This window comes from Anarrhichthys ocellatus, unplaced genomic scaffold (assembly GCF_004355925.1).
Source record: "Anarrhichthys ocellatus isolate YVR2014 unplaced genomic scaffold, GSC_Weel_1.0 scaffold50, whole genome shotgun sequence".
Classification (NCBI taxonomy): Eukaryota; Metazoa; Chordata; class Actinopteri; order Perciformes; family Anarhichadidae; genus Anarrhichthys; species Anarrhichthys ocellatus.
The window spans coordinates 2,776,954-2,803,945 of NW_022280080.1; the positions used below are offsets into that span (position 1 = coordinate 2,776,954).

Consider the following 26,992-nt stretch of genomic DNA (forward strand, 5'->3'; position numbering starts at 1 on the left):
TTTGATTACGTCCAGTCAGATGTTTTTTTCTGCTCTACTGAAACATGCTCACTGGAACAAGGTGAAATTTTGGGTTTGAAAACTCGATAAATGAATCAAGAATTTAAAAAAGGGGAAAAAAGAAGGAGAATAAAAACCCAACGGGTAGGGAAGCATTGTGCAATAAATAGATTTGATGAATGCAGGCTTTATTTTATACAAAACATCTAAATCAATTTCTGTAGGAGGATTTCTTTTTTCCTTCTACCTACATGTCTTTCTTCCTTTCCTCCTTTTTTTCCTATTTGTTTATTTGGTGGACATCCACGTCTGCTTGTTTAATTTCATTTAATTTTCATGGGATGTCACTGCAGTTGTGTTGCGTTGCACTGTGGTATAATTGAGTCCTGGATTGATTTGAAATGCTGTTAGAGGAGATGTGTGACGAGGATTGTGTGGTTTGTTTCCTCCAGCTGAGGGCAGCAGCACCGCCGACGTGCTACTAATCTACTACAGTTCGACAGCAGAAGAAGTTCCCGATGCAGCAGCTCGGCATCAACATGCCTACTGCTGTGATTATGGAGGAGAATTATGATAAATTATTAGAGCAGTGTGAAGCTCAAGAGCTCGAGGTAAGCACTGGATCGCAAAATTCATTCTGAGTTGTGCCAACGAGGCTTTCTTAGAGGCTTGGTAGTAGTGATACGACAATTAGCGTTAGCTCATGACCAGCTTTGGCTAACGTTATGGCTAAGAAGCTAGTCTGTTGTCACTAACGTTACTTTAACGCGTATTATACTTTCAGGCACTGGTGCATTAAAACGTACGCTACGAGTTAGCTCATAATGTAAATAATAAATCAAAATTGAACAGTAACTGTTAGACTTAGCGATACTCTCTGCTTTAACCGCTGCTACTAGCAGGTAGTAGGTAACGTTAGCTCGGTAGCTAGCCTCAGATAGCGAGACTTTGTTGTGTTGGTAAACTAGAGCTAATACTGCAGCACTGCTTTATTTAGGTTCTCATAACGTAAAAGCCCTCGCTTGTTTCACTGTGTGGCGTCAGGTAACTTGGGACTGACCAATTACTTTGATACATTTAGCTAGAAACATTGTAAGTTCAGAGACCAATGCTACAACGTTAGCACAAAGTAATAACAACTGACTGGACGGTAAGTGATGGTGCAGTCTGAAGCTAACGGTACGTAGCTAATGTCTGTTAGGGAGTCATCTTTGCCATATAGCTTACATCACGGATTGTTTACAGTGTACAGCTTGTTTGCTGATATGTAGCGTCGATCTTTAATATCATACCTGCATTTCTCGTTAACAGGCTCCAGGGGGCATTGCAACACCTCAAGTGTACGCTCAGCTGCTGTCGCTCTATTTACTGCATAATGACATGTAAGTCAACTCCGTCTTCAGGAGCTGGTGGGGGTTTCTCTCTTTCTTCACAGGTTGTTTATTAGGGGTGGGGGCATGGACTCATTTACTTTCAAATTGTTGATACACATATTTTGCCTATTTTTTGTTCTTCATAGAAATACAAAGCATCTTTAATGTCAAAAAGACTTGGTAAACCATTAGGATTCCCGTTTTCCTCCACAGCTTTCGGTGCTCTGACTTTTTGTAGCACATGAAGAGCACATACGGCTTTACAAATAAATAAAAAAAGAATGGATCTGTGTTGGGCAAACTGCAGTAGGTAGCTGAAGAGTGTTACGTTATCTCACCGCTAACTCTATTGTAGCATTACTGCCTGCAGCTTGAGTCTGTGCATGGTCTAACTTGTTGCTGTGGCTCCAACAGGAATAACGGCAGGTATCTCTGGAAACGGATCCCCCAAGCAATAAAATCGGTGAGCACGATAGAACATACGGAGACATTGCTGATCACAACTCCTTGTCAGATGCTCAGCTGCCTCATCTTGCATATGCACCATATGACAACAGAAGTATTTGGGTGTGACTGCACTTGACTGTAGCATGACAACCACTGCCTTGTCAAGTGGAGCATACTAATGCCTTTTCCATTTGTTGCATACAGGCAAACCCAGAATTGACATCTATTTGGGCCGTTGGCCAACACATTTGGCAGCGAGACTTTCCAGGCATCTACACAACCATCGCAGCCTACCAATGGTCAGAGAATATCCTGCCGGTTATGGAGGCTCTTCGAGGTAAGATTTCATTTTGCTTTTAAGATGACTGAAACACTTCTAAGTTATATTTATATGCTTTACGCATTTGGCTCTGGGTAAACAGTAGAGAAATACCCTGTAGACCAACTGGAGTGAATCAAATATGCATGATTTAGAATTAAAATCAACAGGGTTCACCAGCTGAAAACTGTTTTAGCTGTGATGCAACCCAGGGGAAATAACATGTTGTCAAGTAAGGGACTGAATTTGACTTGTTTATAACACATTTTCATGTCCAGCAGTATGGCACGTCGGCATTATGAAGGCTAGTTCAGGTTACAGAACAATACTCTGAGTAAGTTAATCTATTTACGTCCGATAATCTCTCTTGATAACGCAGTTATTTCACACGTCAAATGCCCAATTTTGTCAAACATCCCCATCTGTAGCATGTGACGGTCCCCTTGTGCAAGAGTTTAAGAATAGCCTCCCCCTCATGTTTACGCTACTCCTTGTTGATCTGCCATGTATGCTGACGTGCGGTATGTCATAAAACACTTGGGTAACCATTGATAATAACTGCATGGTGAGGGGGGGATTAAGAGTGTTTGAGTCTACTTGCACACATTTTACACTTTTGGAGAGTTTTTGATGTTGCAGTTTTAAACAAGGCAGCGAATCCTCCTATAGAGAAATGATTTATGTGATAACGCAAGTACATTGCTGCTAACTGTAAACCCTTTCTGTTGACTATGTTTGTGTGAAAGTAACATTTAGCAGTATATCTAAACAGCCACTGTATCACAAGCAACTGGTCCCAAGAGGTTATTGGTCATAAATGTTAGGCTTTAAAATATCACCAAATCTCTCTAATAACTCGAGCTGAAGGGATGTCTTACACACTAGAAAACCTCAACATACATTAAACAAAACAAAGAAAAACAAGTAAATATTAATATTAACCAGCAAATCTGTGATTTAATTAAGACATAATTAATCATCTAAGCCGTCAACTTTCTTTTTATTGACATCATTGGTTAATTTAAATGTAGACAATTATGTCAAATGTACATGCAAAACTGATAGATATACTCCATTTCCAGTTGCAGACAAACCCCTTTTATATAGACAGCATGCTATGTAATGTCCAACAACTCAAAGGAGTTGAAATGGTCAAAACAACACGGGAGTCAGAGGCTGTTGACATCGACTTGTTTACCTATTAGACCGAGCTCCCTCTCCCGGCCAGGGCTCCTCTGAGCCGGTCACGTGGAACCCGGTGGCCTCCGCTCAGTCCACCACTCTTGTCGCTGTTAGAAGGGAGACACTGCTTACCAGGACGAGTGACACATGCAGCACTGATTTGGAGGGGGCCATTTCTGTGAAAAGATCCCGAGACAGCAAGCAGGCAGGAATGTGCGCCCCGGTTGGTGGGAAGGGATCGGGTGTCACCAGCTGTGTGACAGCGCCGGTATAAAGGCCGGCGCTGCCAGCTCTCAGTCAGAATAGATATCAGCATTTCACACGTTACAGCACACACTAAGGACAAGTGCGCAGTCTGACATTTATTTTGGTAACTTTTTGAAACAAACGGTTTGGTTGTTTTCTCCTGTTAAAATAACAAAACTTGCCGGTGTAAGTGTAGTTGGAGACTTCTCCCATTATGGACGTTCAGAGGACAGGGTCTATGGTTCGGCCCCCGAGCCCCATGGATAGCCTGGAGAAGCAGCTGAGCTGCCCCATCTGCCTGGACATGTTCACCAAACCCGTGGTCATCCTGCCCTGCCAGCACAACCTGTGCCGCAGCTGTGCCAGCGACCTGTACGACTCCCGCAACCCGTACCGCTTCTCCGGTGGTGTCTTTCGCTGTCCTACCTGCCGCTTTGAGGTCGTGCTTGACCGCCATGGCGTGCACGGGCTCCAGCGAAACCTGCTGGTAGAAAACATTATCGACCTCTACAAGCAGCAGCAAGAAGGCAGCGGCGGCGGCGGAGGCACAGAAACCACCCTGAAGCCTAAGGAATCCAAAGAGCCGATGTGCCAAGAGCACGAGGAGGAGAAAATCAACATCTACTGCATGACGTGTCAGGTACCCACCTGCTCCATGTGCAAAGTGTTCGGCCAGCACAAGGACTGTGAGGTGTCACCGTTAGCAAATGTTTACCAGGCCCAGAAGGGGGAACTGAGCAACGCCATCGACACCCTGGTGGCCGGCAACGGCCGCCTGCAGGCCCTGCTCAACCAGATGGAAGATGCCTGCCGCGCCGTCCAGGACAACGGTCAGCGCGCCAAGCAGGGGCTGGCCGAGCGCTTCGACCTGCTGTACGCCGTCCTGGAAGAGCGAAAGACCGTTCTCCTGGATCAGATCGGCAAAGAGCAAGACGAGAAGGTGGCGGCTCTGCGGGCACTGGCCCAGCGTTACGGCGAGCGGCTGCAGACCAGTTCGGAGCTCACAGACACGGCCGTGAGGGCCCTGGAGCAGGGCGGCGCCGCTCAGTTTCTGCTGGCCTCCAAGGGCCTCATCACGCAGACCAAGGACGCAGCGAAAGGCTCGCTGGGGGAAGAGAGGCCGGAGCCAGGCTTCGAGAAAATGGACCACTTCACTTTGTCGACAGAGCACGTCGAGGCAGTCCTGGCAAAAATGGACTTCGGAGCTTGTGATGATGATGAGTTTGAGGACGCGGAAGAGGAGGAGGAAGAGGAATAATGAATATGGAAGTGGTTATGGACTATAATGTAATATGTGCTTTCGAAGGTTTTTCTGTGTTGATGGCAGGGACTGCGTTTGATGTTGAAAGAAATACAAGGTTACAGTCGATGTTGGCTATAATGGCTTGCCCATACTTTCAGTGCAATATTTAATTTCAATGTCATATTCATACCTTTTCTTAACTTGTTTTTATACTTTTGTACTTCTAAGCCAGTTCAATGGAGAAAATGACTTTGATAAATGTAATAGAACATCTGAAGATTGATTATTTCCCTCATATGTAGCTCAAGCAAATAGCTGTTTGTGTTTCTCTCACTTTGTCCAAGTTTTGTTGAATTGGTGATCAGCTGTTCCGCCTGTAATCACCAAACCTGTCTCTAATGGAATGTGAAATAAATCTGCATGAAGTTAAGCTCCCATTTGCTTTATTGGCCAACTAAAACATGAAGCTCAAGTTAAGGGAACATACAAAGGAAGACTCAGTATTATTTTGGTCCTATAGAGTTTCGTTGGAGTGCTTCCATCCAAAATGTTTCCCAGACTGCTGCTGCTCTTACTTGGCAATAGGCTGCATTTAAAAATAAAAGCCCTTGCCACGTCCTGTCTGCTTTGCCTTTGCTGGTGAAAAGTGGGGGGCTATTTTTAAGAGGTGAGAAACGATAGCGGCCCTGGAATAGACTCTGGGACGGACAGGACAGGTCCTGTTTCTGCTCCATAAAGCTCCCATCCTCCCACTCATGGACGTCTTGCTCAGCAGCAAAGGCCGGTCCAGTTGCCACGTGAGTCATCGGCCAACGGTCAAGAGGCCGCAGTAAAAATACACGTGTGCCCGGGCGACCGGGTTACAAAAAACCCCCGGAGGTGACCCGCTTGTCCTCCATTCCTCTTCTAACACAAAGCCAGTCGAGTGAAAGAAAGTTGTTCCAACACCGGGAGCAGTTTTATGATGTTTGACATGTGGTTCACTTTTAACAGATGGGAGTGTTATTCTGAGTGGGGGGGGGCAGCTGGGTCAGTTGGGTCAGTTCCCTTTGTAGTCAATCATCATGACGAGACACCGCAATGACAAAATAATAGCATTTTATCCACATTTCTCTGGAGCCCCATCATTAAAATAGTCACCAAAGTCTCTAAATAAAGACTGCACATATTACTCTACAACCATATCTATGATTAAAAACGTGACAAAATCAAACTAAAGTACCGTCAAACACAATTGATATACAAGCACTGCCCTTTTTTTTTTTTTGGATAAGCACAATAACAGGGAGTACAGGAAGCCCCTTGGACAGCAGAATGGGGAAAGTGCTCCTCACAAAATCTCTGGCCTTCGACCCCCAGCTGTCTTTTCTCATCCCGCTTGTTATCGTTACTGCTGCTAGCTGCTGCAACAGACTGTTGGTACACACACACACACGCACACACCGTTGCTAGGCTATAAAACACGAAAGGCCACAACCCTGAGGCATTTACGTGATAGCTGCAGGAGCAGAGAATACATGCTGCTGTATGTTCTGTGAGGCCCTGCCACTCTGAAAAGTTATCTCCACAAACTATGGCTTCATGTCAAGTCGGGCTAGATAAATGTGTCTGCTCAAGCCAGAGCCTGTTGATAAAGGCTTCAGGGCTTCGTAGTGTTGAGCACTGCACAGCATACTGTAACGTTCTCCATTCATCTTAAGCCTGCCTCATTAAACAGATCTAATTTTTAAGTATACTTGACCATAGAAAAATCCACTTTCCCTATTTGTTTTAGCTCCTAAATTCATCATTATCTAGTCCAAGGTTACAGAACTACGAATGCACCATTTGACTCAAAACAAACCCAGATGATAGAAGCCATTTAAAAGGCAGAAAACCCAGAGTTTTTGCTCTGTGTAGCATCATTTTATTTCAATCCTGAAACGACTCCTGTCAGATGTTAAGTCGTGACCGTGTGCTTGTTTGGGGTGAGCAGGAGGCGGGAGTGGTGAGAGGAAGCCACGACATCAACTCAGACACACAGGATTACCAGAAGCAAACCTTAAGATGGGGAACATTTGCAAGAACGGGGAAAGTAGTAAAAACTGCAGCTCTGTAACATTCACTTGAGATCTGCACAAAACATCCTTGCCTCTGACTGCTAATGGTCCTAACAGAGTACTGCCCCCGGCTTCAAACCCCCTTTGTGTCACTCTTGATTGTAATTCATGGTGTTTAACCCCCTTGTGTTGTTGCTTCACGAGAAACATGGCTCTTTTGAATACCATGTTAAACTTGTGTGCGCAAGTTCACAGCTAAGTTGTTGTTGCACTGTAAAACACAGCCAGAGCAGTTTTGGCATGTATGCAGTCCGTATGTACCCGTCTGATATTAACGTCTCCGTGGTTCACGCATTCCTTCACAGAGAGCACGCGGCAACGGGCGTACAGTCTAGTGGCCCAGGCGTACACCTCCATCGCAGCAGAAGATTTCACCGCCTTCGTGGGATACTCTGTGGAAGAGGCAGTGAAGGGTAGGATGCAGTTTACACAACCTCCTCACAGGAAATGCTATTGTGTAAACATAATTCAAGAGACGTTGCAGTAATAAAAGCAGACATTCACTGATCGTTTCTTCTTTCCCATCCTCGTCTTTAGGTGTGGTGACCCAGGGCTGGCAGGCAGACCCCGCTACCAGGATGGTGATGCCCAAAAAGCCAGGTAGGTGGCAGCATTGCTCTTTTAATCTGTACCTCGTCATCTGCACACTGTTATGTTACCCACACGTTTTGCTTCTCTTCTCCTATATTTTATCAGACACTCATAAAACTGTTGAGAGCAGGAATTTAAGAGACATTTTAATCTCAATGAACGAGGGTGACGTTTTTCCCCTTTTCCGAGAATCTCTTTGAAATGTTTGATTTGCTGAGTCTCCTCTTTCTAATGTCTGAAGGGTTCCCCCATCCAGTCCCTTTCTCTTCTCCTCCTCCGCTCTACTTATTTTGTCAAGTGATATATTTTTTCCACCACATCATCGCCTGTCCTCGAGCTCAGATAGTCATGGATCTATCTCGCAAGATAAACCTGCTGATTTACGCAAACGGTCGAGCCGCCGAAGCATCTGCCGCGCACATGTACGGCTCAACGCGCTTACCTCACTCACCATTAATCCTCACATGTCTGCCCCCCCACGCACCCTCCACAGCGCCATTGGGGCTAAATAGCGCCTGGTAATTCTAGTTTGTAGAGTGGATCTCACACTCAGGAAGTCTTTCTGGTCGAGATAGATGTAAAGTCTTGTAATGATCTGCAGGCTGGAAGCCTCTCGGGCTCACGTAGGTGGTGTTGTTAAACAGCGGTGGCAGTGCGGTTAACTGGAGACCTGTGACCTGACGTCTGAGTTAGAACGCGTTGTAGATGTAAGAAGATGGATAGCACTTGGCTCAACGAGCAATCCCCTCTGACTCAACCTCTCCTCCCCTCTCTCAACAGATCCTCCCCCCGTCTCACTGGTTCCAAACGAGCAGCAGTTGGCCAGACTCACCGACTACGTGGCTTTTCTTGAGAACTGATAACTCGCCATTCTTTTTTTTTTATTTTTTTTTTATTTTCCGCTGGCCTGGTACGGGGGGGAGAGTACAGGTTTGGATAGACCTCCAGTCCCACTCCCTGATAGAGACGTACAAAAAAACACACCCATCATCTCGCACGACTGCTGCACGCTCTTCTCCAAGACCTGTTTATTTATGACTCGTCTCGCTCCCCCTGTTAATTCATACGTTGAAAATATCAGAACACAATGTTGTATTATATCCCAGAACTTTGCAATAGAAATACACCAGCTCGTCTGTTTTAGCACTTGGAGGTTGCAAACAAATTTTGTCAGAAAGTCTTCAGACCTCATATTTTGAAGTTTATGTTTTGACTGGTGAATAAATATTTTGCTGTTTCTAATTTAGTGTTTTTCATTTTGTATCTATTCGTTCTGTATCAGGTTGGTCTTTACGGAGAGCAGACTGGGCTCAATCAAGGATGTGGAACATTTAATCACATCTGCCGTTTGGTGCTTACCGCCGTCACGTGAAAATAAGTTTGCCGTTTTCCGTGGCCTGGCATCAACTATTCACGTACATAAGGAAGAACATTAATGCTGTGGTCGTCACCACATTAGACCAGCAGTTAACTCGACATGCAAATAATCTGATCAAAGCTGTTTTGGTTTGTCCATATGTGTTCCTCAAGTGGTATGAATTACACAAACCTCTCAGTCCTCCAACTGTCAAATCTGTTGCCTGGCTGAACCCACCAGGTTGCATCACTGTGACATGCAAAGCAGCTTTACTGTCAATGCGGAGATTTCAAATCATCACTTCTTCAGAGTAGGCTAATTATTACAAGTTATTGTTAAATAGTACCATTAAAATGAATGCTCCCTTCGTCTACTAAAGCTTACATTACCATGCAGTGATGGACGCTTTACTTTGTTAAAGCACATCTGGCTGCCGTCTGTTCATCAATGCTACGAAATGAATATCTGCTGGTGTTTTTTTTATGTTTTTTAGTACTTTTTTACTTTATTCTTAATGGACCTACACTAGCTTGAAGTGGCAGACATTTGACGTGATTTAGTGTGAAATTGTGTACATCAGAGCCATTCCTCCCATGTTTGTGGTGGCGAGGAACTTGCTGGTTTCATGACAGGGTTTGCTTTGTTTTTAAAATTGCCTCTTGGTTTCTTCCTCGCTGGAATTGTTTAAGTCTATTTTAGTAACAGCCGGGGCTTTAACTTCCTGTTGCTGTTTTTGAATGATCATTGAACGTGGCCTATTGGCAATTTCAGTGATGATGTGGAGGCTTCTTACTGGTTCAGACTGACCTCGCCTATATACTGTATAGAAAGGTTTGTGTATTTGCTGTGGAAACGCGTGTCGACTCGTCCACGTCCAGGCATGTGATGAAGCAGCGTTGGCCTCATGACAGCTCAGCGTGCCAGAGTCAGTCAGCACAAGTCTGAGCAAGAGACGCTATCTGACCCTCGTCATTCTCCTGAGTCCGTCACGACGGTACTAAATCTGCACACCGACGCTCATGCAGCCACACGCATGTGTTGGACCGGCGACACGGTGTGAAGCTCAATGTTACATGTGTTGAGATGGATAACCTCAATGCGTTTTCACAGTAGTAATTACAAGAACATATGTTGTAATCCTATTACTCCAAACATGCTGCCTTCTCTGGGTTAATGTGGCCGGTTAGAACGTGGTGCTAATAATGCTAAGGTTGTGGGTTCGATCCCCGTACTGGCCATCGTTACCTTATGGTCATGCAGGGAGGGTATCCTCTCTCCAGTTCTCCCAAATGTCTCTATTGATTTCCGTTATGCAATTTCAGATTTGCACAACTAGTAATAATATAATTGCAGATCTTCATAAATGTGTTGTGGGCATTTGTTCAGAATATGCAAAAACATATTGAAATACCAAAATGGCTCACATCACAGCTGACGTTATGAATAGTAACAATGAGATTGTAGATATCTGAAATAGTTTTTAGTCCTTAGCAAGAATTCATGCATCCATCCAGAGATGTAATTGTGTATATCTGAAATTGAAAGGCCAATACACGTCCATGTACACATCCATGATAAAAGTGGCGTTACTGCTCTTAGGGAGAACGACGTTGTGGATATCTGAAATGTTGTTTTTGACCAGGAGAATTAAATTACAGTCATCTGAAATATCAAGAGTCCAGCTTTTAATTATCAAAACAGACACTTGTACTTTGTAAGGACTTAAAGATATCTGAAGTACAATCAAAGTTGCAGATATCTTGAAATATAGTGAGAATACGTTTTTTACTAGGAGAAAGGCTCTTATTGATTTCTAAATACAGATAGGTGTGTGGTTCAATGAAAGGTCAAAATGGCGCGTGCGTGCGTGCATGGATGGCTGGGTGAATGTGTGTTAATAGTACTGTGCTTTCATTCCTCAGCACTTTAAATGCTGTGAATTAAATGTTTTGTTCAAGCTTTTATTGACACTGACAGGTTTCGACTAGTAAAGTCAGAGAACACGGGACATCTTTGAGGCAACCAATGAGCTAATTAGAAGAACCTGAGATTAAGTCCTGCATTTGGATCCTAAATCAGTCTTTACTACACAGCTGTGGTGCTCTTTCAAACCCTTTCAGACCTTTAATACTGAGCAAGTTGATGCGTGCGGGTGAAACAGTTTTACAGGTTCATATGATACATAAAAATGTCAAGACAACCAGGCTTTGAAGCGAGGACACACGTACCGTACGTTGAGAATAGGCTCTGAGCACTTTTTACTGCTGTCCAACATTAGACTCATGCTGGTTGAATGAAGGTCTGTGAGGCTTTAGATGATCCTTTCTGTTTGTCCCGTGCATGCATGACCCTGTATTTCATCATGTGTGTCCCACAGAGGCAAACAGCTGTAACTACTTGCTTCAGTAAAGGTTAAAGGTCATGTATTCGGACTAGAGGCTGAACTTTCCGTTTCCACTGGTCACTGCTGGTTTTTCACCATGAAATACCGAGACTAGAATCAGAACAAGTGTTAACTGTCATGAACTACAGCAGCTGTTCCATAAATAGTTGTTGCACTTAAACAGCCTTTGACTTTCTCACAGTGGCTGCACATTTCTATTGAAGTGGCTGAGATCACTATTTTGTACAATCATCCAATTTGTGTTTGCAGACAGACAGCAGATTTTACAAACAATTGATGTGAAAACAAAAAAAGCATTCAACATTATGTTGTTGGTATGTTTGAGTTGTGGGATCTTAACTGAGTCAGTGACCTAGCGTGTTTTGCACAGATGCCCTCAAAGAGCCGCGTGGCTTTGGTGAGGTCATTCTTTCCAGGGGTCAAAGGTGACTTCTGTCTTGCATAACATGCCACTGACATGACGTTATACAGGACTGCAAGGGTGCTATACAAACACGGGGGGGTTTTCTGCTTGCATGGAGTAAAGGGTTGCCATTGAGTCAGTTAGCTGTGGGCTACATCTTGAACTTGTTTATTTACATTTCTTTTCTTCTTCTTTTTTCACATTTCATCGGTTCCTGTACAATGTACCTATGATGTACAGACAACCATCACTTGATTACTGTGATACTGTAGAAAACTTAAATAACTGACGATTGTCAGGCAACGTAAAGCTAGGGCTGGTAATCTTCTTCAAAGAAGAAATCTTTTTACATCCAGCCACTTTTTAAAATCTAGCGTACTCGTGCTAGTTTCTTGACATTACCAACCCTAGTTTAAATGAGGAGTTTTTTTTCTTTCCTTCTAAGCAGACTGATGGTGTCATGTCTGAGGTATGATTCAGAGAAGGAGTACACGTTTTGGCCTAAATTGTGGCAATCGGGCACTAACGGTTAAAGAATCGCACATCAAGCTGTGACCTCGTGTAACTTTCTGTTGGCATGCACCTGTCCCTTTCACCTCACGCCTAACAGTTTGAAAAACTCAGTGCTAAAAAAGGCTCCAAATGTTTGGGTTCTTTTCAGAAATCTTTTTATTTTAAAATTTCAACATGTTTTTTGTTTTTTTTTACGAACTTATGGCAATGGGATATAAACATGTACATGTCATTGTGTTAATTACATTGATTTTGACTATATGCATTGTCCGTTAATGACGAAGCATCCCGTCATGCGCGTATTCATGTATCTGTTTTCTTTAACAAAGCAAGAATGATGGTCTGGAGAAATGTGGATTGTGTGGCGATTGCTTTAGCCCTGTTTGAATCGGTAGAGAACAGCTAAACGCTGCGGGGAGAGTTTGTAGCGTGTGTGCTGCTGTTGTTTTCCTGCTAAGCTAGTTTAGCATAGCCTCCCAGAACACACGTGGCTCACCAGAGTACAATGTTTTTCTTCTGTGGTGGGCGTGTCAGACAGCATGTTGCCAGGTTGAGCGCAGTGGCTCCACCGAAAGAACATTATATTTCCCACAATTTAAGCTTCTGCGTTTTCCAAACGCACTAGTATTATTCAAACGTATTGTTCGGTTCGTAAGCCTCGTACCGAACGGTTTAATACGAATACGTGTATTGTTACACCCCAAGAAACGATTGGGCTCACTGGGTTAAGAGGGTTGTCTGGGAACCGGATTGTCAACGGTTCGATCCTCAACTGGGACGTGTCACGTGTCGAAGTGTACCTGAGCAATACACTGAACCCCAGGCTCCCCGGGCGCCTGTCATTGGCAGCCCACTGCTCCCTATATACAGGGATGGGTCAAATGCAGAGACAAATTTCCCCCTTAAAGGGATCAATATAGTATAATAAAATTAAAATAAAATAAAATTTAAAAAAATAATAATAACCGTAGCTGTGGCGCCATCATAAGGTTATTAGGAGGTGGTTCAACTGTGACAGCACAGCAGTGAAGGCCGAGGTATAAAATGCACGGCCCGCCACTGATGTATACCTACTGTATACCTAATGTTTATTTATATATAAAGAAAGTAAAAACAAAACACACTTTGTGGTCGATTGCAAATCATTATTGTTAGTGCTACAGATTAGTATTATTGGGTAATGAATGGAGCAGGATTAAACGGATAATAATAAAAACAAAGACTAACACTTATAATATATTTAGCTCTGCTCTGTTCATATAGCACATGCTCATGAAGCATGGGCACATTACAGCATATATACACATTACATATCCATAGTCTATTATTATGGAGCTCCATGGATGCAGCTCAAGTGTGGAAATTACATGCAAGTGTCCTCACATATTTTGATGACCTGGCTCAGCGGTTGTGGCAGTGTCTTTATCAGATGGAGATGATCTGTTCAGCAGCCTCATGATAGCTGGAGGGCCTTGGATGGAGGAAGAGGTCACACAAGAGGAGATGAACCAGCAGGGGGCAGTCTTCACTAACAGTTGGTGTGATTTCATTTTGACGCGCCACATACTGCTAGCTATTATCAGATACTGAAGTGCATCATAGACAAGTTTACAAAGCCATCATCTAAAGAAGCAATATTTGGATTAGAGCAGAAAAATTACTTTTTTTCACATTTTCCTTTTGCTTCAACTTGGGGGGGGGGGGGGGCGGCTTTGTTTAAATGTTCATTCAAAGCAGTAAAAGCTCTCTCACATCCACAGAGAAAATGTTTCCATGTGGGACGATGAGTCATGAGTATGAGACCAAGAGAAGAGTCCAAGAGGATGTGGGAGACTGAGCAGAGGTCGTGATGAGAAAAAAGAGGGAGAAGAGAGGGATCAGACAGGAGGAGGAGGAGGAGGAGGAGGAGGAGGAGAAGAGAGATGGTGCGAGGGGCCGGTATAGGCGCCAAAGTGAGAGAAGTGGTGGGAGGAAGAGTGAGGAGAAGGAGAGCGAGGGAAAGTTCAGGCATTGCAGCAAGATTGCCAAGTGGACAAATGTCTGCTGCAACGAGACAAAGATAGAGACTGGTGTTTGGATTTGAACAGATTGCGGCAGGGCTACATTAAAATGATCTGTGTTCCAAATCGTGTAAACAAACTGGAAATGCATGGATCTGTGGCAGCTTTTCAACATTTAGTTTGTGTCATGACAAGCCACATCCACATTCTGCATCCTTGTGGATTCATAAATCAGTTATGTTTACCCTGGTCTAGCATGGAAATTGAAAAAACAAATGTGCTTACATTCGTCATATATACAGACAATAAAGCCCCTGAAGACTCTAAATTCCTGCAGTAGTCAGACCAACAAGTCCTGCATCCTCGAACCAGCTCATGAGAACCAACGGAACGTTAAAATCCATTCTCACGGACTCGTGCAGCTTCTCGATGCAGCTGTTTTCCAAGCCATGTGACCTCAGCCAGAGTTCACAGCTAATGTGCACAGGTCCTCACATCTCTCATCCAGGAGATTTCCTAATCCACTATTAAAAGTCAAGATATCCAGCAGGACTTGACTTGGCTTAAACTGTCCCGCTGCCAGACAGAACTGAATGGGTCTTTTTGTGAGTCCACCATGTGCCTTTCATTCATGTGGTGCTCCTGGGGCCGCCACCTTCAGACTTGGTGTAATTGCAGAGGAAATTACGTGAAGAAAATGAACACAGATCACTGGTAGAGGACAAACACAACTATGTTTTCATTTTACTCAGCTTCAAAGTCTGCTCTTATTTGGAAAAAGACTCCAAGTTAAATATAAATTTCCTCTTGATGCCAGAAGAAATCTTTTTTTTAAATGTTTTGTTAAATATGTCTGCTTTAGTGTTGTTGGAAAGCATCAGGCTGAGAGAAGGACATCGTTAAGAGGACACAACAGGAATGGCTCTTGCAGCATATACATCTAAGCCAGCTGGAATATACACATTGCTCTTCTCCAACAACTTCTTTCAGTCTTTCAGCCATGATTCCTTAAATTAAAGACATTTGTCTTTATGTTTTGGTTCGCTTTCAGAAACATTTTATTTCTCATACATAATGTTTGCTCTTATACTGGGACAAAGATTAGACATTACAAAAAAACTAGGGGAAAAGTCTGGCAATATCTGTATGTGTGTTATTGTCAACAGAGCCCATTAAAACACTAACTCCCCACGGACCCCTCCCTCTAGAAAGTATTGTAGATCTTATTCCTCTGAGCTCTGTGCCCAGCCCAATATCATGGGAGTTCGTGAAATGATCACAAAATGCATTCTGCGTGCATTGACACAAATTGCCCATTGCCCTGTGTTGCTCAGGACAAAAACAATGACAATTGAAAGTTAAATAAGGATCCTTTTTTCTGTTGGACAAATAAATGAAACACATCCACAAGATGATGTAATAGTCGGACCAAGTGACGTAGTATAATATATCGACGGGCGGGAGGAGAGGTGGATGGGTCCATTAAATTCGGGACTTGTTGTGGTTTTGTTGCCAAACCCTATCGTTCATGTTTGTTGCCCAAAACCTTTGTTCTGTAACGTAATGTCGTACCGACAGAAGTAGGTCCGAGCAACACGAAATAGCACAAAACCAAGAGATTACATTTGTGAAATTGGTGACTATTTCACAAATTGCCGGGAGACTGTGCTGCTGCACCATAAAGCTCCACTTTTGTCTAAAAACTGTTAAACGCACAGTGACTCCCATTGTTGCACTGGGTGACATGTTCCTTCATTACCATGAACTGTAGTTTATTTTGACTCAATCCATACATACTTTCTCTGAATGCCACAAATACTCACTTGAACACAGAATGTGTAAATAAAATAAAGTAAAATAAAACAAAATAACTTTCTTACCCTCGCTGATTGCGTGGCTGTAAGGTTGGTAATATCGGTCATTTGATCAGTTTGGTCCAGACTGAAATATCTAAAGTATTGGATGGATTGCTAGATCGATTTCATGCAGTCCTCGGGTACATTTGCGATACTTTGGTTAATGACCAAAAATCTGCAAACATTACAACCCGTTCTCACTTCCAATGACTCCAATATGAACACACCCATGTGCTTTTAATATGAGATAGTCTGCTGCAGGCAGGTGGGAGCCGTGGTGGATGGGACAAACAAACACAGGACTTTTGTTCAGGAGACCGCTGTTCGTGTCCCGATGCAAAATTAAGCGTTAGACTCGTTAGTCAGTCAAGTTAACGCCAACAATGCTTTTTTCCTAAACCTAACGAAGTAGTTTTGTTGCCTGAATGTAACTTCCTGTGAAGACGGAAGTTCATTTTGATAAGACACTATACATGGAAGGAGTGTATATTGACACGCCGTCCCTGACACGTCCAACATTGATTGCTAGGGGTGTGTAGTGGGTCATAGTTTGAAGCTAACCTGTGGTATTTGACGCATGATTGTGAGAAAGTTTTGGATATTCCCATCAGCTGTACTTTGTGTTCAGTGCTGATTAGCAAAATGTAGCTAGCATGTTAGCATTATCATTGTGGGCATGAAAGTGTCGCCTTACAGAAACAATATTAATATAGAATAACACCAGCCTTATTCGACTATCAGAAGAAGCAGCCTTTTTAAAGGCTCATCACTACATATAACACGGTATGTCTGTACACTATTTAAGTCACCATCGAGCACAGTGAGCTTGTCTTCCCAAAGGATCAACCCAAACATCTCATTGTGGTTTGCAGCGAGCCACGGACTCTCTGTCCCATGTTATTATATGTCCTCTGAATTCTCTGGATATTTGAAGGTATGAGTCACATCACCAACCAAATTAACCCTTTGCATTGTTGTCACACAGGAACGTATCTTTGATGGAAGAGCATCTTCTTCCCAAGGTCCTTCTACTCTATCTCCCTCCTCCTCTTTGTTGGAAAACATGGAACCTTCGAGGTTGTGCCAATTCCTTAATTCTGGGGTTAAAGAGCTTTTTTTGCTTTTCCTGCTCAACAGAATCCAACATGAGGTGCACAAATCCAGCTTCCCCCTGCAGGAAATGGACTCCAGTGCAATTATCCTAATCTGTGTGCGACTTCAGTATGTTATTTGCTTCTGGGCATGTGGAGAGAAAATGTTCTTTAACTGTAAAATGGGAACGGGCACTACGCTGATTTTTCACATGTCGTTTAGTTTGCTCAATGAGAAAATGACTCTACTTCTCTCTTGATTTATTACCTCAGTAAACATTGTAAACATGAGTTTATGGTCTCAATCTCTAGTTGTCTCAACTATTATGCACCCAAGTTTGAGTCAACAATCTGCATTATGAGCTTTGGTTAATAGAACCTGGATGAACATGGCAGGGATCATGTGGATCACTCAATTTTAGAATTATATGCCTATATTCCCATGTCTGAGTCTAAGAAGCACAGCTGCGTGTATAATAATGTTAAACTCTACAGCTTAGAGAATGTGCTTTGGTGACAGTTTGTTTGAATCACATCTACAAACATTCTGCTGGAACAGATTTTAGGAATATGTGACGGGATGAAAAAGATAAAGTGAACAAAGTGGTGTGGGAAGGCGATGAGCTGGTATGTGTGTAGACTGTGACTTTACACAGCAAAAGAGATTGGTTGATTCCCCCGCTCTTCAGAAGAAAGCAAAGCTAAATGCTGCAGTTAAGAGAAGATACAAGTAAATAGATTTTTTTTCCTTTTAATTAAGTTGTGGTTAGTATTGGTTTCATTGGTAAAAATGTCGATGCTGTAGTGAGTAAGGCACATAAGCCAAGTCACAGCAGGAATGTACTAGCATCACACTACATAGGTCTGACATCACTTGAGGATATTTATCAGACTTTGCACACTTCACATAATGCAGTATTACTCCCCAACACCTGTAAACAGAGTGAGGAGTGTTAATTCGATGGAGTTCCCCTTTAAACTTCTGCCACTTTTTGTCCTGGCTACTCAGTAAAGTCAGTTACAGACAAAGGAGAAACTCACTGGCGATGAATACAGGATACACCAAGCATGAAGTAAATAAACACTAAACACACACAACATAGGTAAGCCTCCTGTTTCATTTGCTTTAGGAAATTAAATATAGACAAAAATCTGGACTGCATTAGAAAACAAGTCAATAAAAGAACTTCCAGAAGATCTGTGGACATGTGACTTTGCACCGGTTGGCAAATCTGGCATTAATATTGTTAACACAGACGGATCTGCTCAAAAGAAAGCTGTTATTGTTCTCTGTTCTGTCTGTGCCAAACATGATTGTTTCAATTTGTGAATAATACAACACGGGGTAAGTGAGCAACTCTAAGCAGCACACATGCTTTGAAGCCAATAGCAGAGGCACAAGCATCATAGCTGCACTGTACCTTTAAATAAAATGGTGATTAGCTGGCCTCTCAGCTCTACTGCTGAAAGTATTGCTAGTATAATAGGCTATGCAGACTGGGACAATATCACAGACAGCAATGATGTGACTTGTTATCAGCCTTCCCTCCTGTTTTCTTTATCGTGAATTCATCTTTCGACCGGATTCTAATCTAATTAACTTGTCTGAGAACACTTCACTCCGCTGACTCAGGATGGAAAGAATGTTTTCCTGTCAGACTAGAACTAAGGAGTGGGTAGTGTTACTACGCTCTCATCTGACTGCCACAGCATGCAATGGAAAACGGGAAAATAGGTTTTGAATAGGTTTTCAATTTGATTGTTTTGTTTTTTTAATTATTATTATTATACCAAATTAGGGTGTCAAAATCCACCATGTTCATTTGTATTCATAAGGTACAAGTGTGCATTATGAACCTCTCTATAGGTACTCAGGAACCAGTGTACAGGAAATATGACCTCATGTGAACACCAGTATGCGATTGCTTAACTTCTCATTCTAAAACCATTAATATGCATAATGCAGTTATGACAGGTGTGTCCACATGCTTTTTAACAGGAGAGACTGCAAGATAAATTCGTATTACTGTTTTTGATATGATTTTTAAATAAAGGAACAAATTAAATTCTCCACAATATTTATCATTATATTTTTAAAATGTGACATATTGTGGAAGATGCATTGTAATTTCTGGTAACCCTGGTTTGTTTGATTTTTTGTAAAATCTGATCTAGTGTTCAGAAACTATAATGATGATAATAATGTTGACACAAATAAGACCCAAGTTGTAATAAATTAGAATTATCCTTAAAAAAAAGGAAACACTTCAGATATGCAAAAAAAAAGAAGCTTTTAAGTATCTACACAGATGTATGAGGTCACCATCACAATGCTAACACTGGATCACACAAACATGCTCTACCCTAATAAGCAGTAAAAGACTTAATTGGCAAACACTGCTGGGTCTGCTTATAAACAGCATAATGTAGTGCTTTGTTGCAATAGTCCATCTAGCAAGCTCACATACAGTATGAAGGATGTCGGAGGGAAAACATCCGTCGGCCTCGAGAGAATCTGAAGAATGCGGTCAGGAAAGACTCCTCTCATCCGCATGAGGTTTTAATCTCACCCTCTCCCTCTCAGGATCCAGATGAATTCTTCCTGTGATGCTGCTGTTACCTTAACTGGAGGTCAAGGGCCTCGAGGAGTCACACAGTCTCAGTGAATAAGCTGGAGTCTGTTGTCTGTGCTAAGTGGTTTTCAGACCTGTTAGTGGGTTGTGAGCGGTTTTGGAATTGTCAATTGACTGATTTTGCTGTTAACATTAACGGGGCCAATTGTGTGTTTATGGTTTTAATATACATGTATGTGTTTGCTTTAAAACCACTCACTAAGAACAGAGCTGCATACAGACAAGACGACATGTAATCAGTGAGTTCTGCTCTGTGTTTAATGTTGGAAACCTCAATGGAAACTAAACTACATGCAGATGATTTAACCAAACTAATAGAATGTGAATGTAGAACTCATTTGTGGAAAGAGAATGGTACTTCATAAAAGTTGAGTTAATGTCTAAAACTGTTTCATGGAGCATAAACGCAATGCAGTTTGCAATAGTGCTCACCATAAACCAACATAAATAACTACAATCAGTAACAATAATCAGTAAAACGCATTATATCAAAATTCTCCCATTTTCCTTTAGCTGAGAACGAACAGCTGAGCTATTTATCAGAGCTTCCCAAAATGGATGTCAGTACCATATGAAAGTCCTGTTCAGCTCCCAGCCCGTCCTCGCTTCATTAACAAGCGAATGGGCTCGTAGGGTATTGTGTTATATCTGATGAGCAGCTAACTTTTTGCAGCACTGCTTTGTATTCTAAAGTTTGAGTTACTACTGCTGCTGCTTGAAGAGTCCATCACAACTATGAGTCGATGTTTGGGTGGCGTGCGAACTGAAGATTTTCTGTGGAATGCTCTGAGTGTGGACCTTGGTGTCAAGCTTACTGGTGTGAAAGTTTTGAACATGAAAAATCTTCAACGGGTTGTCCTTATTTTCGTTTCATTTTTATGGTTCCTCCCTGGTGTGTAAAGGCTTCTGTATGAGTGTTTGCTAAGGCAACGTAAAGCATAACTGTTCCATTCATTTTCCTATTCTTTGAAAGGAAACAGGCAAATACTTTAATCGTATGAGATTACCTATAGTCCTATACTTACCTATACAGTACGTCCGCTCTGGTTCACAAGATCATTTTAAATGTCAACTGACAGATATACACTTCTTTGGTTTATGGTTGGTTTTGTGATCTATGAGAACCATGCAGATCCTGCTGTCCCTGCTTTCACCACAAAATCAGAACATTTTTGAGGAAAAAAAGAGTTCACTGACTTTTGCTCCTTCTGTTCTCTCAGATCTCTCTGCCCTTTTGTGTTAGACGTTTAACTTGGCAACATTCACCGGTCCAGGGAAATTTGCAGACTGTATGCTCAGCATCCAGCCTGACCATGAATGGGCAATAGCTGACCAGCACATGTGGGATGCCACTGCAAAGAGAGTCAAGGGAGACAACGGGAGAGGGAAGAGATGCTGGTGGTTTCTGCTGTGACTCAGGAGCTGCAGATAGCGGGAGTGCCTTTTACAGCTCTGCTGCTCAATGTGAAAGTCATTACAGGCCCTGGACTTTTATGGCTGTTGTGGAAAGATGCAGAGCCAGCAGTGTGAGTCATCGATGGGACAGCTGCATGTGTGCTGCTACAGCAGTAAAAACCTCTTCTTGTTCTTTTGGCCACATGTAGCATAAAACCACCAGGGATATAACAGAGCTCCCACGCTCGTTGTTTAAACTTGCCAAGTCATCATTTGGAAAGTAGTCGACCAAACCGCGGCTACATGAGCTTTCCCGGAGGAGGGCTTTGGCTTCAAGGCCCCATTAAATGATCTTTTCCTTGGGTTTCCTATCATCAAAACACAGTGGAGATCGCACTTATCATTTCACACATCTTCAAAAACAAGTCGTGCACAAGAAACCAATGCAGTTTGGTTTTTCTCCAAATTGTTCAGAAAAAACATGCTTTTCAATGATTTCTTTGAACAGTTTAAGTCTGTGGCACAACTTTCCTTCAGCAACGTTTATACTGGCACACTCCCATGGCCCCGGATGAATCAGCGGCCTGCGGAGGAAATGCCCACACAACCACTGGTTTGGTAAAGGCATCTATGGTGAAACCAAAGGAGCCTGTTCAGCGCACTGGAAGCGATGAGAGCCCCCGTTTTATCTGTTAGGCTCCTGATAACACAATGCTGTGACAGAGGGAATAAGAGGATGCTGCACATGAATACATGAGGTTGAAATTGTTCCTGTTTGTGAGTTAGATTGAAAGAAACAAAATGGCAGGGGAATAAAATGTTGAGCTTATCGAGCTCTACAGTCACAGATTCAAATGCAAGTTATGGTGAAAAAAATATAGATCGAATTTTCAACAAAAAGTGTGCATATCATCAGTCTTTGTTTACAATCAGGGCATGTGTCTTTATCTATCAAAGACCCAAATCAAAATATCCACTGGGAAATCTACAGTGAGAACTCAGAGCGGAGTTCACATCTAGAAAAATGTACATAATCACTAGACTACCCCCAGGGGCTTATTATGTGAGACCATGCGTACTAATCTAATGGTCCAGATTATCCTGAACTGCCCAGACAGTGGATCCGATACATTCCTGTAACATTAGAATGTCTTACATGTTGAGAAAAGAGAAAATCACCCAGAGAGGAATGCTGCCTTTTTAAAATAATATAATAAAGTCTCAAACAGAGGAAGAAAGCACTGAAAGGGCAGCATACATGAGCTGGGATAGAAAAGAGAGGAGAGAAGGACTGCCCTCATTTCACATGCTCTTTATGACCCATTCATCACTTTACGGAAACCAAAATGCGGCTTTGCTCTGTTTGACGGTGTTGAGGTTATTTGTTTGAATTCATGTGCTGCTGGGTGGTTGCATGTTGGGAGAGAGAGAGGGTGGTTTGGCATGTGCTGAATGCCTCGGCAGTGTTCCACAGTGAGCTGCTGTTAGTCACTCTCTGCTCATTGTGGAAATTATGACACTGAACTGCCAGTTGCTGGGGCCTCTGTTTTTCTGTTAAACGTGGAAGACTGGCAGAATCTTTTTTTAATGCTTTTAAATCCTTGCCCCGCGTGCATGTGAGTGCATGTGAGTGTGAGTGTCCCACTGACTAGCTAATGGCTGCCACTCTGCCCTGCGCTCATACTGCGGTTACCGCCAATGACGCGGTCCCGACCGACGGGGTTGTCGTGGAAACAACACTCACCCTTCGGTATATGACATTATTAGATAGATGTTAATACTGATGCTGTGTCAGCAGCATTCTACTGTTGTAGCGGCTCAAGGTGGAACTACTTTATATTCAACGTGTTATACCTCTCAACAGCGCATTACGTGGTGTTGACAGTCAATTAGGATCCTTTATCGTGGTGGACAAATAAATTCCCATGTTCAGTAGAAATATGTTTTAATCAAAATGAATATGTAATTTATTCTAATCTCATAAAAAAAAAAGTCCCTCTTTGCTTTTTGTGAAAACAATAGGATCTTATTACTACTTTGGGCCAGAAACACTCATTTATATGAAACCATCTGAGAGCTTTGGAGGGAAATGTCTATTTGGTGAAACTGCTAACAACATCTGACACTGCTTTTTTTGTAAGGAGCTTTGTTATGTATTTCCTAATCTGATAACGTGTTTTTATGTAAAATCTTAATTTAAAAAGAATCAAGTCACTTTATTTGTCAGATAAATGTAGTGGAGTAAAGAGAACAATATTTGAAATGTAGTGCAGTAGAACCATAAAGTAGCAAAATGGAAGTGAATCAAGTAAAGTATCTTGTACCATATGTATACTGTAGCCCAAAAAGCTATTAGAATCTTTAACACATCTGTCATAAAGTACAACTTCCCACCCACAGAGACAGAGACAGCACGTGGAGTCTCACCACTAATTGTGAGCAGTTGCTTTCAGTTTGGGTTTTAGATTTGGTGATATGTTATAATCATGCTTACAAGATTTTAATCTTTGCGATGTGGTACATGGAAACAGCAAATTATACAAAGCCAAAATGCCCGAATCAGAGCGTGAGATTCTTCACCAACCACAACCACTAATGCACATGATTGGAGATCTGTGTGTGGTAGTCAACAAGATATTTCATCCACTTGTCACAGTTGATAATACAGATATTACATGGCCGTAAGTATGTGGACCCCTGAACATCTCATCTTAAGACCGTGCTGAAATGTCTCAGCTGTGGCTCAGGAGGTGGAGAGGTTTCAACAATGGTTTCAAATGCAAAAGAGAATGTAGATAGCTTAAGCCTTAGAGTCATCACAACATTATTTAAAAGGTTTGAACTCCTCTTTCCAAATGTCGGACTGTTCCATGTTTGGAAAAAGTGGTGGGCCGTGGTGTGATATGACGCGATGAGAGAATACTGAGGTGAAGTGGTGAGTATGAGAGGAAATCAGGGGACTTTATTCAAACAATGAGCTATTAGACATCTGGACGCTTTGCTGGGGTTCACGAGAGAACACATCCCCAGGCCTTTCATATCCACTGACCACATGTTTAATCATCTCCTCTCCAGATGGTGACAAAGCCTGCAGTTCTCACTTCTTTACTTTGTTTGCTGGTAAATGATTTAGGTCTCTCAAGGGACATCTATATCCTTCCATATATGGTGTTACATGGTCATTTTTGCAGTGCCTAAATACAGTGTATTGTCTTCAGCCTGTAAAACTGCTGAGGGTTTATGTTTAAGAATGTTAAGCTTGTCAGAATCACAAAGACCTCAACACATACTCTGTCTCATTTTATCACATTTTTTTCCAGAGCCGTACTCAGGATTTTAGGAGTACTATGCTCATGTGAAAGTATAGGTTGAATGTCTGCATACTGTCAGCACTGCATTTATTATGGACAAAAGATTTTGTTCATGGACCCTTCAACAGGCATCCTCACAAACACTGAAGTCCACATTTCCCAGTCGCAACCTCCCTTCCCTGATGATATAGTATAATAAATTAAAATAAATAAAATAAAAAATGTTAGCGCAGTCTAACCAGTGCTGCCTGTTAGAAATGTCTAATTGTATGTCTTAATGTTTGGGAACATTAAGCACGAAACAAACATTGGCCTTGTGTTACTCGTGCCAGTTAGACTGCAGAATCATTTCTGTTTGATAATTTTTTTGCTCGAGTTGAAATATTTCAATGTTTCTTTGCATTGACTTTGTATTTAATTGCGATGTGCAAAGAGTTTGATTTGTGTTTGGTGTAAACAAACCGTAAGAAATGTTTGACTGGGAACCTACTTTATATTTATTTCAACTGTTAAGGTGGAGAAACACCAAATGATATGCCTGAAGGTATTTCCATTCCTTTCCTTTTTTGAATTCAACTTTAATTTAAGATATTGATGCAAAAACCCACTTGATGCAATTTTTCTGTAATCTCAGAACAAGACTCCTCTCTTGGTTATTAACATCTCCAAATTCTTAACCAATCATGTGAACACAGTTCCCTTAGTGGGAGTTTAAAAAAAAAAAAAACGTGTGCTTCGCCCCTTTAACGTTGCTTCTGTTGTCTAAATATTGGTCATCTGTGAATGGTCCGGCCTGAATTCTATTTGAAACTCTAAGTGAAGTCTATTGCACAACAGCTCTTTCCTATTTAATAAGTGAGATCCAGTTTAAAGCTGGAACTTGGACTTTCTCAGTCATTTGGCAGCAGCATTATGGGTAATAAACTTAGAGATGTTTCACTTTACAAGTTAAATATTGACCAAACACATCATTAGTATTGATTTCTGCAGCTAGACCGTTTAGTGAGGGAGGAGGTACAGGTGCTGCCTGGCCCTGGAGGACCCACATTCCTGGGCCATGAAGTTCAGAGGATCCAGCCAGCATGTACGACTGGGCCAAGACCTTCTTCTGGGAGCGCAGTGTCACCAAGTCACAGGTGGCAGCAATAAACACTTGGAGTGACAAACGGGGTCATAATGGAACAATATAAAACATTCTAAATCATGACAATACGTTTTTTTCCACTGCAGACATTTTGACATAATACATGAAGGATGGTTGACTTCCACTTCCCTCCTCCAGTATCAGGTTCCTGGTATTGTGCATGCTGACTGACTGTCGCAATGTCATGATTTACAGGGACACTTGAAGAGCATCATTAATGTTAATGGTGACACCTGACCTTTTCCTATGATGACAAATCAAAATGTCTTCTGTGAAAAAAAACATTTCATATAATAAAGATAAATGGAATCGCATTCAGCGGCTTATGAAGTGTCTCTTTCTATCACATGGAAAGTGTTAGCTTGGAATACTCTGCTCACAGGGAAATGTGACTTTATCAGATAGTCTCGTCAATCAGGAAATGGTTTGTGAATAAAATCTCAGAGGAGTATGAAAAGAATGACCCATGAGGATCACTACTGCTCTCATCTTTTGACCAAATGGCTGATACCCCCTTGAGTAAAGCCTATCTGCCGTGAGAAACCCTTTCATTTTACTGCAGCGTCGTCTGACAGTCTGCTCTGCACAGTCCTGGTTCTCCAGTGCCTCCCTTCCCTCCAGTGGGCCCAGCAATACGGCCGGGGCTTCCAACAGCGTGGTGTCGGCTCCCAGCGGAGCAGTGAGGGCGAGGGCCTCTGCTCCTGGCCAGAGGAGGAACCACTGCTGCCGGTGCTCTGACTGCAGGTCGACGGCAGCAGCGAAGCGGGATCTGGGTCTGTACGTGGGGGCCGGAGGCCGCACTGGAGTCTGAGCTAAAAGAGCTTCTGGTGAAATCGCTTCGTCCGATGTCACTGGGAATTGAACCTGACAACAGGTGTTAAGAATAACTATTTAGAAATAGCCAATCTTCTCGCTGACGGTCTCATTTGCTTATGTAAGTTATACAGAGGCATCAGTATTAAACTGAGATTGTTTCATAAAGGTTTAAATATTGATAAGGGGATTCATCTACAAAAGTAAGTTTGGTAACATTGGACCAACATTCAACTGTCAATATTTAACTCACTTAACAGACACTTGCATATACTGTATGTGAGCACTAATATGTCAGCCGCTCCTCTTTTCAAGCTAATCATAAATAAGCTGGAGACTAAAGGCAGTAAAATAATCCTATAAAATAATGAACAAAAAAATGAATGACAGATGACCTTTATAGAATGTTATTAGCTTCTGGTTTTAGTCAAGCTTCAGCTCATCTTTAACCCCCCCACCCCACACACACACACACCCACCCACCCACCCACCCCCCACACACACACACACACACCCCACCCCACCCACACACACACACACACACACACACACACACACACACACACACACAC

General features: G+C 42.4%; 2 protein-coding genes across 2 annotated transcripts; both read left to right on the plus strand.

Moving 5' to 3' along the window:
* The first annotated feature begins 489 nt into the window (after nucleotides 1-489).
* cops8 (COP9 signalosome subunit 8) lies at nucleotides 490-8,742 on the plus strand. The gene is made up of 7 exons (XM_031869975.1): nucleotides 490-611; nucleotides 1,312-1,382; nucleotides 1,788-1,836; nucleotides 2,025-2,157; nucleotides 7,215-7,322; nucleotides 7,447-7,509; nucleotides 8,281-8,742. The coding sequence occupies exons 1-7, from the start codon at nucleotides 519-521 to the stop codon at nucleotides 8,358-8,360; spliced, it is 597 nt and encodes a 198-aa protein (XP_031725835.1). The 5' UTR covers nucleotides 490-518; the 3' UTR covers nucleotides 8,361-8,742.
* Nucleotides 2,170-5,633, plus strand: LOC116395826 (E3 ubiquitin-protein ligase TRIM63). Its single transcript, XM_075447388.1, has one exon. It carries the CDS (start codon nucleotides 3,782-3,784, stop codon nucleotides 4,823-4,825), a length of 1,044 nt encoding a protein of 347 aa, XP_075303503.1. The 5' UTR covers nucleotides 2,170-3,781; the 3' UTR covers nucleotides 4,826-5,633.
* Nucleotides 8,743-26,992: the final 18,250 nt, after the last annotated feature.

Bases quoted from the DNA above. Each gene is read 5' to 3' on its own strand.
- cops8 (XM_031869975.1), top strand. From the start codon at position 519: ATGCAGCAGCTCGGCATCAACATGCCTACTGCTGTGATTATGGAGGAG. The intron at 612-1,311 runs GTAAGCACTGGA...TCTCGTTAACAG, and splicing joins GTGAAGCTCAAGAGCTCGAG to GCTCCAGGGGGCATTGCAAC. The intron at 1,837-2,024 runs GTGAGCACGATA...TGTTGCATACAG, and splicing joins TCCCCCAAGCAATAAAATCG to GCAAACCCAGAATTGACATC.
- LOC116395826 (XM_075447388.1), top strand. From the start codon at position 3,782: ATGGACGTTCAGAGGACAGGGTCTATGGTTCGGCCCCCGAGCCCCATG.